Source organism: Echinops telfairi, unplaced genomic scaffold, assembly GCF_000313985.2.
Source record: "Echinops telfairi isolate 266 unplaced genomic scaffold, ASM31398v2 ScPeMD7_53;HRSCAF=182, whole genome shotgun sequence".
Lineage (NCBI taxonomy): Eukaryota > Metazoa > Chordata > Mammalia > Afrosoricida > Tenrecidae > Echinops > Echinops telfairi.
This window is the reverse complement of record NW_022103951.1, coordinates 9,571,239-9,585,232: the sequence shown is the minus strand read 5'-3', so window position 1 is coordinate 9,585,232 and position 13,994 is coordinate 9,571,239. Positions and strand designations below refer to the sequence as shown.

Here is a 13,994-nt window from a genome sequence, read left to right as displayed (position 1 = left end):
TGTGTGTGTGTGTGTGTGTGTGTGTGTGTGTGTGTGTGTGTGAGAGATCCTAACCACTTTTTATAAAACATGTATTCAACTCATGGACCTCCTCCACAATAGTGATTGCTCTCTCCTGGGCCAACTGTTCTCAAAATGTGAAGCTTGTTGAAAAAGGCTAGCCAAATAAAGGAAACTTCCAGTGTGTTCTGGCTATTTTGGATCAGGAAAGATATATTCCATAACCACAGGGAAACATGGCTACTCTCACCTGAATGGAGACCATAGACCTGGATAATGTGAAGAATGGAATTGCATGTGAGAAAAGCTCTGGGCCCCTCCCAGTGCCCGGATGGCTGCATGGGGCTGAAGACCAAACCCATCTTCTCAGAGAAAACTCAGCAGTAGAGGCTCTTCTGCTCGGGATATTTGGTAGTGGACCAGATTCTCAGGAAACTGGGGCAATTGTGAGATGGGCTCATATCTACCCTCACATAATTCTGCCTTTGTCACCGTTGAACTCCTTACCTCACTGTTTCTGTCTACGCTCACATAATTCTGCCTTTGTCACCGTTGAACTCCTTACCTCACTCTTTCTGGATCGTTAGGCTATGATCAGATTAAAATGAAACTGGGAGAAACGGTAAGGCCCTTGTGCATTCGAAGTGAGGCTTTGGGAAGTTGTTTTCTGTATTGAATATGGGAAAGTAGAAGATGATTCCAATTCCCAGGGCTGCTTTGTGTTCCTCTAGGACTACACCTTTCAGTGTCACTGAGACAAAACCCAAGAGCAGCAAATTACCCCTGTGACTGAGGCTTTTGTACGAAAATTGTTTTTAGGGACATGTTCTTTGTTCTGATTTTCTTTGGCCCTAAGTGGGAAATAAATTCATTTTTCTTTTTTCCTTTCATTGAAATTAGAAATGGTATCTTTTAAAACATGAAATATTCTCTACCCGGTTCTGCTTTTAAAAATGCTTGTACAATACAACCCTGTTCTTATTTTTCTCGTTTAGAAATCATTTTATTGGAGGCACGTACAACTCTGATCACAATCCGTACATCCATCCATTGTGCCAAGCACATTTGTACATTTGTTGCCAGCATCATTCTCAAAACATTTTCTTTCTACTTGAGCCCCTTGGTATCAGCTCCTCATTGTTTCCCCCTCCCCCTTCCCGCCCTCCCTTCCTCACGGACCCTTGATCATTTAAAAATTATTTTTATTTTTCCATGTCTTACACTCTCGGCATGTCAGAGTATCTTCAGCAGGCCGGCCCAGTGCCCACCTCCCCGTGACGGGCCCTCAGCTGAGACAGGCGTTAGGCACACTTGCTGAGGCACTCCAGCAACTCCATCCGGATGGCGATGCGGACATGCCAGCCCAGCGGGATCAGCCGGATGAAGCGGGAAATGATGGGGGGCCGCAACAGGTTCTGGACTATGGAGGTGCGGTCTGAATTGCCGTAGAAGACCTAAAGGAAGAAGGGAAAGTCTGTTACCACCACATCCAGTGAAGGAAAAAGAAGAATGAGTCCTGTCTGGAGCGGTTCCCAGTGCTTAAAATCACAGAAGGTAGTGAAAGGCACCTTTCAGGGCATCGACAAGCCCCAGCCATTGTTGTTGAGTTGAGTGCAACCCGTAGTTACCTTCTAGGACAAAAGGACAGAGCTAAAAGCTGTCTTTTTTTAAAAAAATCTTTATTGTGGCTTGGGTGAAGATATACAGAGCAAATTAGTTTAATTCATTTTCCAATCTACAATTTATACTCCTTTTGTTTTAGGACCTTAGTTGCAATCCCTATGAAGTAATAGCACTTTTCCCACTTCCTCTCTCAATTTGTTCCCCGTTTCCATTTGAGCTTCCCTGTCTCTTTCTGTTTTCTGTGGGGACAAATGCTACCTTTTCATTTTCATGTGCTTCAGCACTCTGTGGAGCATGTTCTTTTATTATTTACTTTCTAGGCCTGTCTGTTGTTTGGCTGAAAGTTAATCCCAGGGGGATCTTTTAAGTTTGAAGAATATTATAAGGGCCATAGTCTTGGGGATTCCACCAGTTTCTAACATACCAATAAGTCTGTTTATTTTTATGATTTTAAAATTGTTTTATATGTTTTTCCTCCACTCTGCCTAGGGCCTTCTATTGTAATCCCAAATCAGAGTAGTCTGTAGTGGTAGCTGAGCCCCCTCTGGATCTTCAGAGGCCGTGGTTCAAATGGTCCATTAGTGTTTTGGACCAATCCTATATATTGCATCTTCAGTTTTCTTCATTCTTTGTTCCAGGTGGGGAGAAACCAATAGTTTCATCTTAGATGCAACTAAAAACTTGCAAACATTTAAGACCCTGGTGCTGCTCACCAGAGTAGAATGTAACCATTGTCGTTGTGGACTATGTTATACCAGTTGACCTCAATGTCCCCCAAGATTGTGGCCCTAAACCCCTAATCCCAGTGACTCCCTCCTTCAAGGGGTTTCATTATGGCTAATAAGTTGTCAGAACTTTGCCCTTTGCGTGCTTGACTCTATCCTTGAAAGTGCCTGCAGCACCCAGAAATACATGTCTAGAAAGATCTTCGGCAATACATATAGATCTCATGGTTGTGCTCCCATGCGCCCTCCCATGTCTTACGGCCACACCTTTCTCCCACGGAGAAGCTGGTGGCTTTGAACCATAGACCTTTGAGTTAGCAGCCAACCACAGTGCCACCAGAGCTCCTCCGGAGAATGTGCAAGTGCCTACCAAATCTGACATGGAAGGAAAATCAGCTCTTACATGCTTGGAGCATTTAGGAGTCACTACATAGAGACAGCTAGAACTGCACCTTTCAGCATGGGTGCCACTAGCCACCATGCAGCTATTTCAATCAAAATGAATTAAAATTACATGAAAATATAGTTCATTCCCTTCCATCAGCCTGGCCACATTTCAAATACTCAGTAGTCACATGTGATGAGTGGCTATTATATTGGACAGTGCAAATGTGAACATTTCCATCATGCCAGTGGACAAAAAGCTTTGGGGAAAAAAAACAGGTTACGCTTGTAAGAAGCATATTCTTATGTTGAAAGGATTGCCAAAGTGGTGGGACTTGAGTTGCCACTGACGTTGTGAGCCAGAGTTAAGTGTGTGTGTCCCTCCATCAATACAAATGGCAAATACATGTTGGGCTTTGGGAAAAGTTTTTCAAAAGGAACTAAAAGCTACAGGAAAGATTCTGGATGGCAGGAGGCAAATGCTCAGAGTAGGGAGAAAAGGTTTTGTTTAGTGTTTTTCGAGCATATAATGGTACAGATATACTTCAGGTGCTAGGGATGTGTGAAAGCAGTTCCAAAGAAAGCAATCATTCTTTGTACTTTCCAGAGTTAGCATACTCTTCTCATTGACATGGGAACTTGTCTTTTCCTTTGGGGATTATCTCCTGAAAACACCTGCTCTCCACGTTGGCCTCATTTACTCAGTACAAGAAGGCTCTTGTCAGGCCCAATCCTGCTTTTCTTCCCACTAGTAACCTTCACCCCACTCTAGGCTGCTTGACCCTGAACCCACTCAAAGCTGGAGCCAAGTAAAGAGAGGACGGTGGCACTGGCTTTTGCAGATTGCACAAGTGCCGGCCGGAGTGAAGTGGCCCTCGCAAACTAGAGAGGCTTCCATGTACATACAGGGCTTGAAAGAGAACTCTAGCCTCGACTTGTTAAAAGCCAACTGAAACCTTCAAGTCACAGTAAAACTTTCTTCGGTTCTTTTTTGTTTTGTTTTTAAAAGTCAATTAATCAGAATGAAAATGAAACACGATGTCCAAGTATCAAGATGTTTCTTCCTGTTACGTTCAGGCTCCTTGAAACTGCAGCCCGTGTTTATCTTGCTGTACAAGTTGTTAAGCGTGAGTACAGCACCTTCTTAATCTCAGCCACATGCCGTTATTTAACTGGACAAAGTGTCCAAATTAGTCTAGGGAAGTTTTTATACTTCAGCAAAATGACATTTATATTCCTAAACCACTATTGAGTTTTTCCTTTATTTTTATTCATCAGCTATATGTACAAGGGAGCTTCAAAAGGGTCCAGGAAAGCGGAATTTAAGGAGAAGGGAAATTTCCAACAAACTTTTTTGATATTTATATCTTGAAATACATTTATAGGAAAAATATATATGTATTTTCCAGATCCCATGAGTACAGTCCTCAGGGAGCACGACTTCAGTCCTGGGCAAACCAAAACCAAACTTCCGGCCATCGAGTCCGTCTTGACTCATTGTGACCCTATCGGGCAGGGTAGAACTGTTCCTGGTGGTTTCAAACTGCTGACCTTGAAGTTAGCAGTCCAACGGTCAACCATTACATCACGAGGGTCAAGGTTAAAAGGAGATCACGTTGCCCAGGGGTCTCCGAAAGCTGCTCTGACTTTGTAAAAGTTCCTAAGCCAGAACCTCGGCATCAGCACTGGTGGAATCCTTTTGACCATTTTATGTCACTGAAAAGGCTAACTTTCTGGATTGTCAGAAGATTCCCAGCATTCAGCCTCAATCAATAGTGAGTCAAGGCCAGACCTAGGTAAATGGACTGTCCCCTACTGGCATTAACAACAGAGCACGTGAGACCAGTGAAACAGTGTTCAGTGAACCAGTGAGTGAGGAATAGTGCACGTGGCCCATCCTGATTCTTCAAGCAACTATGTGCTGACATGAAAATTCCAACAATTATTTCTTAAGCACACAAGTGTGCCATTCATGGGCCCACACATTGCACTGGATGCCAAGGATTCAGCCAGGAAAGACTCCTGCCTGCCCCACCCTCTGAGAGCATGCGTTTGGTGGGGAAGCAGCCTGCCTTGCTACCACGCAGTGATTTGACAGAAGATGGCTGTGGGAACACAGAGAAGGGAGGCACTCAAGAGCCCAGGACCTACAAGTGGTTTGGGATGGAGGCCTGACTTACCCGGTTGTTTCCTGTCTGGTCCTTATAATAAATCCAGTTCAGGCTCTCATCGGTCCTGTACTGCACACTGTACTTGGTCATCCATTCATCGATGTCACAGCGCCCCTGGGTGAGGATCCCTGAAATCACCTTGATCTCCTTCAGATCAATTTGTAACCACTGGCTGCTGTCCTGGAACTTGGAGAGCCAGGCGCACCTGCCAGAAACACACAATGACATCAGAAGCCCTTCCCATCATGAGGGCCAGGGGGTATCATCTGTGAAGGGGATGCCAGCGCCTGAAGGCACACACCCCTCCCCCAGCAAAGACCAGCAATCTAGCCACAGTCTTATTAGCACCGAGAGGCTATCTGTAAGAGTGTCCAGCCTTTGTGATATTTGACTTGGGTCACAATCCGTAAGGTCAACAGTTGGAAATCAGCAGCTGCTCCTCAGGAAAAAGACAGGGCTTTTTACTCCCATGAACAGTTTCCGTTTCGGAAACTCACAGGGGCAGTTCTAGTCTGCCCAATAGGGTCGCCATGAGTCAACATCGCCTCTATGGCAGTCAGTTTGGTTTGAAGGACCATAGCCATGAACATTTCTTGCAGCAATTCTCAACCTGTGGGTCGTGACCCCTTTGTGAGTCGAATGACCCTTTCACAGGGGTCGCCTAAGGCCATCGGAAAACACATATTTCCTATGGTCTTAGGAACCAAGACACCTCTCCTCTATCCATTTCCAGGTGGGTCCGCCCACATGCAGACACACCCACATACGGGAGTGACGACTGTTACCCATGCTACACCATGCTTCAAGACAAAATTTCATTTATTTGTCATTAGAAATAAAGAGTTCACAATACATAATTACATATTGTTTTTGTGATTCATCACTGTGCTTTAATTAGGTTCAATTTGTAACAATGAAAATACATCCTGCCTATCGGAGATTTACATGACAATAACAGTAGCAAAACGACAGTTATGAAGTAGCAACGAAAATAATGTTATGGGGGGGCGGGTCACCACAACAAGAGGAACTGTATGAAAGGCTTGTGGTATGAGGAAGGTTGAGAACCACTGGTTTCTTGTCAGGCTCTACATGATCAGACATCTGCCTACCTCTCCAGCCTCTTCTCATTGATGTTGTAGCTTCGTTGTCGTCAGTGTCCCCAGCCACATGCTTGAGGTATCTTGCCAGCACAGGGCCCTTGCCTGTGCTATGCCCCTACTTCCCTCCCCAACCTGGCCAAGTCTTTTTTTCCTTAGAAAGCCTTCCCCGGTGCTTGAAATTGCCAAGCTCTTCCTCTCCTTCATCATACTCATCACGCTTCCTGAACAGTCAGCTGGCTGATTATTGGCTTACAGTCCATCTCCCCTCTACACTCTGTGCCTCTGGAAGACAAAGGCCTCTGCGGTCTTGTTCACAGTTTTCAGTGAATGGAAAGCACTCAGTATTGAAAAATGTTGTGCATTCTGTGCCATTTATTTATTAGCGAGTATGTAACATATACTTTTCAACATCACCTGCTTACCCAAAGCCTTGACTATTGAGCCGAGCCTTGTTTGCAGTCCATGAGGAATGCCAGCCAACATATTGTTCTGGATGGGAGCAGGTGATCTGGTCTGGAGCCAGCGCTCCTGATTCAAAACCCAAAGGTTTATGATATGGGCATTCTGGGGAAAAGGAAGACAAAAGAACATTCACATATGCAGAATCTTGATTTTGCAGACACGACAAGAAGACGGAAATGATAAGACAGACATCTTATTTGCACTTTAGAAGCTGGAGACTTGTTTTACTTGCCGGCACAGCTCACAATGAAGCGCAATCTGGAATGAGATTGAGGCTCAGCCAAGAAGACAGTGGAGAAGTCAGTTTTGCCCTCGAGGGAGTGGGGCCATTTTCACAAATAGTACACCCTCTTGCCCATGTTTAGAGACCAAGCATTTTGTGGTAAAATGTCGTATTTAAATGCTGCTCGTCTTGAGTTTCCTCGTGAACACAGGGCTAGCCCCCCTTCATGATGTCGCAGGGTCCCTAATTTGCCTCGGAAAGTATATGATGCCAATTAGAGGAACCAAACAACGGTGAGAGTCAAGAGGGGCAATTAAACATTGAGACTGACTTCCCACTTGTAAATTGCAGTTTTCTCACCATCTAATAAAAAAAGGGTGGGGGGAGTGACTGTTGAATAGGAAGGCTTGAAAGGAACTGCTTTCTCCCAATAAGAATAGCCAAAGCTGAATATTATATGCTAATTGCCATGCCGCTGCATGCTAAGGACATTGTGGAATTACCTGGTCAGAGACTGCCGGCTGCCAACTCAGTAGTCATTCTCCCCTTCTTTCTGAGGAAAGAACCCTCAATTTGTTGGGGCCAGCAAGGTGGCCAGCTAAAAGTACACTTCCCAGGCTCCCTGGCAGATGGAAGTGGCCAAGTGACACCATCTCTGGCCAGTAAGACATAAAAGTATGTCCACTGAGGATTGATTTCTGACCGAATGGTGCTTGCCTCTCCTTTGTCTCAGTGCCTAGCACATTGGTTGGCCTGGTGGCTGGAGCAACAGTCACCACTTTGCACCCTGAGGATAAGGGCAAGAGAACTCCGGAGTCCTCGGCCTTGCTACCTCTTGAGTCGCTTCCTGTCTTTAGTCTTCTTACAATGTGAATCTACCTCAATAAACCACTCTCTAGGAGGGTTCCCACTTGTATCCAAAGCCAGTTCCTAATTGGATTTCTCTAGGAAACAAACAAACAAACAAACAAACAAAAAACCCAAAAGAATAAAGCCATGCAAATGCATTTCTTTCATTCTCTGATCAGAGGTCAAGTCCATGCCTTTTCTAGGTGTGAATTTGCCTTGAGGTTGAAGAGCTGAGCATGAGTACTAGGGCATCATCACCTTTCTCCGTAAAACAAAGGCAAAAGTCTTTCAAGACTAAATGAAAGTCATCCCAAGACTCCAGAGGGCCTGCAGGGGCAGTCATGGCCTGTCTCCAGAGGCCCAAGATGGAAGGACACCTTCTGGCCTCTGGCCAGAGGGTGTTTAACCTTATGGCCCAACACACCAAAGAAATAGCTCAGCAGGGCTGGGGCTGAGGGAGCAGCATTTGTAATGTATCATGTGTCCAAGACTTAGAGAGCCCATTCGAATCATATCTCTTTCTGAAAGAGGGACCAGGAGCACTTTGGGACCGCTCCCTCCGGCCTTGTATAGCTGAATCCTCAGGGGAGCGTGGAGAGGGCCAGTTCCAGGAACTAGCCCCAGAGCAACTGGATTTTTAAAGCGCACACTTTCACAGCACCCGTTTGAGACTCTTGGCCTGGCAGGGAAGGCATTTGGCTGACGGGTGGGTTCAGAGGGCCTGGTGCCTGTAGACTTGGCAACTCCACCTCTCTAACTCACTTCTCACCTAGAAGATGAGCCCTGGCTTCAGAAAGCTGGCCCTCAGCTGGCCCTGTTGGTCATTGTGTTCTCTCAGTTTACTAACTTGTCAGATTCTACATGTGAATACCTTGAATGTCTCTGAGATAGTTAAAGTTTATTGTGCCAACCTGGCTGATGAACACATGTGGGGTTAATTGAAGGGCGGAGAGGTAAATGGCTCAGTGAGCCTTGCGTTTCTAGTTCTCAGATCTCTTGCTTTCTGATGGTCAGACCAGGGTGCAGTTGCCTTAGCCAGTTCCCTACTTCAGCTTGCAAGGCTCACTTCCTGCAAGATATCTCTGAGGAGAAGCCGCATGGACCTACCCCGATGCAGCCCTGGGTGCTGGAGCAGCCGTGTGGAGCCCCCTGCCATCCCTGAGATGCTTACACGTTCATTGATCTGGCTTTCCTCCTACAGTCAGTTACTGCTTGTGTTTTGTGAGATGGATGAGGACTTTGTGGATTGGTGTTGGATATATGAGCTAATGTTGAACTTGTGGGCTTGGGCAGCACTGGGTTGTGATGTTTTCTTGATATGCGCTTGCCTTTTATATAAAACCCTCCTTTATACATATGATTTTTTGTGGATTTGTGTCTGTAATGTACCCTGACTAACACAGCCTCCTCCAGCTCTCGCATTTGATGGGGGAACCTCTCTCATATATTTGTTGGTTTGTTGTTGCCTTTGCTCTATGGTAACAGACTTTTTCTTCCCCTCTTCCCCCTCTGTCTCCCCACGGAGGGTCACCACTCTCCGTCACCGGATTCTTCATGTTGCACTTGCTCCCCTCCTGTTTGCCCCATGCCTTTGCATTCTCTTCGGCATGAGATAAGCTAGCAGTTAAGACCAATCCCACTACCATTGACGTGTCATAGGGACCCTAGAAGTCAGAGTAGAATGTCCCCTGATGAGTTTCTGAAGCTGTCAATCTTTAAGAGAACAGATAGCTTCCTTTTTCTTCTGTGGAGTGTCTGGTGGGTTCAAACCACTAACCTTGCCATTAGCAGCCCAGTGCCTAACCAATGGGCAGGGACTTGTCAGTGGTGGTGGCCCTGGAGATCTTGGAGGCCCTGGTGACTGGCTCAGGTTACATAGTGGAGGCTCCAGACCACTGGGTCTCAGGCTAGGCTGCCCGTGTTCAGACCACACCCGCAGAAATTCTGATCTCATTGCTGTGGAGTATGGCCGGGGCGGCAGGATAAAGCCTGGTCAAGGCCAAACACCAGGGCACCATGGAGTGAGCTCGGGCCAGCTATTTAACTGCTCTGGGAAATGGGTGTGGTAATAGGACTCACCTCCCAAACATGTCTATGAGATTAAATGAATGAGGTTTGTAAGGTGCTTAGTGCCTGGCCTGAAAGTAGCAGCTAATATTTGCGTGCATAGGGTGCATTCATGAGAAGATATTGCTGTCTTCTTGAGTTTTGCATACTTGTTTTTCTCGCCAGAAATCCAATAATCCTCTACTTTATTCTGACCTGCTCCCACACCCCATCACATCCTCCCAAGAAGACCAGACCCCGTCTGTGTTTGTCCTAAGAAGTAAGAAACTCTCTCTCTCTCTGTGTATGTGTGTGTGTGTGTGTGTGTGTGTGAGAGAGAGAGAGAGAGAGAGACTGAGAGAACATGCAGGTGATTAGAGAGACTATACCTCATGGACAACATAGCCAAGTCTGTGGATTTGGAAGAGCTAGGTCTCATCTGACATGCGCTGAGTGTTGCTGAAGAGGCCTGATGGTGGCAGCCCCTGTGCCAGCGCTGTGTGGCGGGGGACTGAGCTCAGCTGGAAGTTGGCTCCCTTGAGGGAGCTGGAGCATGATGGGGCCGAGGAGATCTCAGCTATGGGTTCCCTCAGGAAACTTGGGCAAAGAGAGGAGCCACCAATGAGAAGGCTGCCTTGCGGTGGCACTGTGAGCTGTAGGGTGCCTGTGTGTGTGTGGGGGGCGGGGGCGGGGAGCGGTGTCATGTGGTCCAAAGAGAAGAGAATGGAAGTTCAAAAGTCCTCTCAACTCTTCAAAGGCCATGACAAGGAGCACCTCAAACTGGATGTCTTTTGATTTCGGCAAGCAGCAAACATGACCTTGCTAGCACTCTGGAGTAAATGACAGGCCAGTTATAGACCTCTTATTTCCTCGGCACCTCCTCTTTCCATGGTCAGTTTACCACCTGATCCTGTTTCGCCAGCTACCACATATTCTTAAGCCTCTTCCGGCCTTTATATTTTTTAGCCCCTCCACCCAGAACCTTTTCCTTTCCTTTCCAGATTCCCCAAAGCCACCTAGTAGTCCCCTGACTCTATTTTCCAGGCCTGGGTCAGAGGACTTTCTGAAGATGTTGTCCCGGCTTCAGGCCCTTTAGTGATGGCCTGCTGCCCTCAGGATGTAAAGCGCAATATGCCAAGGGCTGATTCATCTTCTGGCTGGGTTCCTCTGAATCTGGGCATCCTTGCTCTTCTTGCGTGGCAGAGAGGCCTCCCCTTAAGGCGGTTTCTAGATTTGCTGCTTCCGTTACCCCCAACCATCTGGCCCCTCCCTTGGCCCTCCCTTCACCACATCTACTCACCTGTGAGCTCTCTGCCTGCCTCCCCTGCCCACCCTAGCTGGATAAGGGTCCCACAGGGTGGCTGCCTCGTTGTGACCATGTGACAGTCAGCTTCCCATACCTGTCTTGCTGAGCAATGTGTTGGCCTCCGCCTCTGTGGCCTAGGCACTCCGCGTGTGAGTGGGAAGGATGGAGGAAGGAAGGAATCAACCAACACCTTGGGGAGCCACTTGGGGGGAGCAGAGATAATGGCAGAAACTGGGCGGAGAGCCCAGGGAGGAGGAAGTTGACTTGTGGCCCAGGTCAACTTTTCCTGATTGAGTGTAAACTAGACAGGAACAGAAATAAGAACATGGATGGCATTGAGGGGCTGTTTCTGAGATGCCCACGGATTGTGCCCCTCCCTGGTTTTCTGCCCAATGGGATGTTATTATAGCGATGATATCAGTTGCCACATGGCTCTTTGGAGCATGAATTTGCACCACTTGATTTCATCTGCATGTTAAGCCTTGCCTACCCTATTCACCTCCTCAGAGGCCCAGGGCGCTAATCTTGGCTCAACTGTGGTAAAGCCAGATCTTTACGTCATTTTAATAATGCTAAACTGAAGATTAGGTAGCTACAATGTAAGGAGGTGGTCACCTTTCCTAAAGTCGGCTCTTTTGGAAGGACTGAATCTCAGAATCCAGAGAATCTGAGCATCATTTTTAATTTTCTAATGAAGGATCAGAGGCCCTGGTGGCTAATTGTGGGAGGTGGTGGCTAGCCCCCCTTCCCAGAATCATCTTTTTTTCACGGAAGAACCAATTATCACTAATAAATCGACCATTTAACACCAAAATTGTGTTCTTTCCTTCCTGGTATTATTTGTGTTGTGAAGAAGCAAGTACACACACACACACTGGAGTGAGCACTTAAACAAAAAGAATTTCTAACTTTAAAATTCCAAGTACTGTATATACTCATGTATAAGCCAAGTTTTTCAGCACATTTTTAATGCAGTTTTGTGGTAAAATTAGGTGCCTTGGCAGATATTCAGGTCAGCTTATACTTGGGTATATATGGTACTTCAGTGTGTGCCATCTGTATAGGGGAGAGAGCTTGGGGACCAGGGTCCTCTTCATATCCCCCATGCCCAGGTGGATGGTCTCCAGGGCAGGCCTCCTGGGCATCTATGAAGCCAGTCCCTATAAGTAATCCCTATTCCCTTTCCCCTTCAAAAGCACTTCCTTGGAAGGGACTTCCAGAAAGCCTCAGTCCCCTAGGGAAAAGAACATTGTTCAACTTCGACAGATAGGGCAATGCCTTCATTTGGGGGTACCTAACTCATAATAAAACAATGTGCCATCGAGTCTGCTATGATTCCTGACGAGTCCATAATAGGCACTTGCTAAAAGAGGGTTGAACTGACTCCCAAGAGGATGGTTAGGGTTTTACTATGGGTTGGGCATCTCGCACCTCCATTTCATGATGGTATCCGCTGAGGCCATGGAGTGCCAACAGGTATCCTGAATGGAGCTGAGCCAAAGTGGTTTCCATGAAAAGTGATGACAATAGAAACGTAGAAAACGTTCCCACCGCCAGCCAAGTCGATCCCTGCTCAGGACCACCCCATGAGTGTCAGAGTAGAACTGTGTTCTGTGGGCTTTCTGATGGCTGCTTTGGGGGGAGTTGATTGCAACGCCTTTCTACTCAGGCGCCTCTGGGTGGAGGCGATGGAACCTGCAGGAAGTTTCAGTGGGGGGGAGAGCGGGGACGAGTGGCAAGGACAGTTTTATGTCAAGTAGGTTCGGAGCGGTGAAAAGAACTGAGGCTCTGAACATTGTGCCTGCTCGCTCCTTCCTCAGAGTGTGTGCTCCTGAGGCAGGAAACAAACAAACAAACAAAAAACTCCAAACAAACTAAACTCACCCTTATTTCAAAACGATAGTGGGCCCCGTATAAAAAAAACAAACCCACTGCCATCGAGTTGATTCTAACTCAAAGCGACCATATAAAACAGAGTAGAACTGCCCCCTGTGGGTTTCTTAGGCTCTAAGTCTTGTGGGGGAGGAGCCCTAGTGGTGTAAGGGTGACAGGTTGGGCTGTGAACTGCAAAGTCAGCAGTTTGAAACCACCAGCCAGCTCCTCAGGAGAAAGACAGGTCTTTCTACTCTCATAAAGAGTTATAGACTCAAAAACTCACAGGGGTCAGTTCTACCCTGTCCTATAGTGTCATTCTGAGTCAGCATCAACTCAATGGCAGTGGGTTTGGTTTTGGAAGTCTTATGGGAACAGAAAGCCTCATCTTTCTGCTGCAGAGCAGTTAATTGCTTCAAACTGCTGACCTTGTGCTGCCGAACTCATAACCCACTGCCCCACCAGGGCTCCTGTAGTGGACCCAGTACAACATGGCGATGGCCTGTTGCTTCTTTCTTGGCAACTCTGGGTGGGTTAAGGGCTCTCCTACTAGCTGAAAGATTGGGGGTTCAAACCCACACAAAGATACCCTGAAAGACCTGCCTAGCCATCTGCTGCTTGAAAACTATAAGGAACAGTTCTCTGCACACATGGAGTCACCGTGAGTTGGAATTCTCTCAATGACAACTAACAGAACCATGAACATCTCACCTTTCTCATCCCCCTTCCAGTCAGGTGGCAGCCATTGTGAGCAGTGCTGCTTCCAAAGTGGAGCATTGGAGGCCAGGGCCTCAACTCCCAGGGGCCTTTTCTGACTGTGGATGAGATGAAGCCACACTGAGACAGCAGCTTCTCCTCCAGCCTGAGTCCCTGCAGGGTTCAGTGAAGCAGAACTCCCTGGCAACCCACAATCAAAACCCAAACCGATTGCCATGGGCTCAAGTGCGATTCATCATCTAGGGTTTCTGAGACTGTAAATCCTTACCACCGACTTTGGGGCCAGGGCGTGGCGCCCCAACAGACTGGACTGGAAAACACTCCTAAAGGCCAACAAACAGTCCTTGAACTAACTACATGCTTTTCTTTCTTGTTGTGTTTTGTTTTGTTTTTTTTTGTCAGTGGTTTGTGGTGGTGGTGGTTTTGTTGGATATTGTGGCTTTGTTTTGCTCTGTCTTGTTTTTGTGCATGCTATTATCTCCGCAGGTCTGTCTAAATAAGATAGGCTGGATG

The 13,994-nt window shown here is 46.9% G+C and overlaps 1 protein-coding gene across 1 annotated transcript in view; it reads right to left on the bottom strand.

Moving 5' to 3' along the window:
• Positions 1-1,301: 1,301 nt before the first annotated feature.
• Positions 1,302-13,994, bottom strand: part of RS1 (retinoschisin 1) — a 21,436-nt gene continuing 8,743 nt past the window's right edge. The window contains exons 4-6 of the mRNA XM_004709934.2: positions 6,429-6,570; positions 4,913-5,108; positions 1,302-1,454 (exon numbers count right to left, since the gene is read on the bottom strand). Of these exons, the coding sequence (XP_004709991.1) occupies positions 1,302-1,454; positions 4,913-5,108; positions 6,429-6,570 (491 nt within the window). The remainder of the gene's footprint in view (positions 1,455-4,912; positions 5,109-6,428; positions 6,571-13,994) is intronic.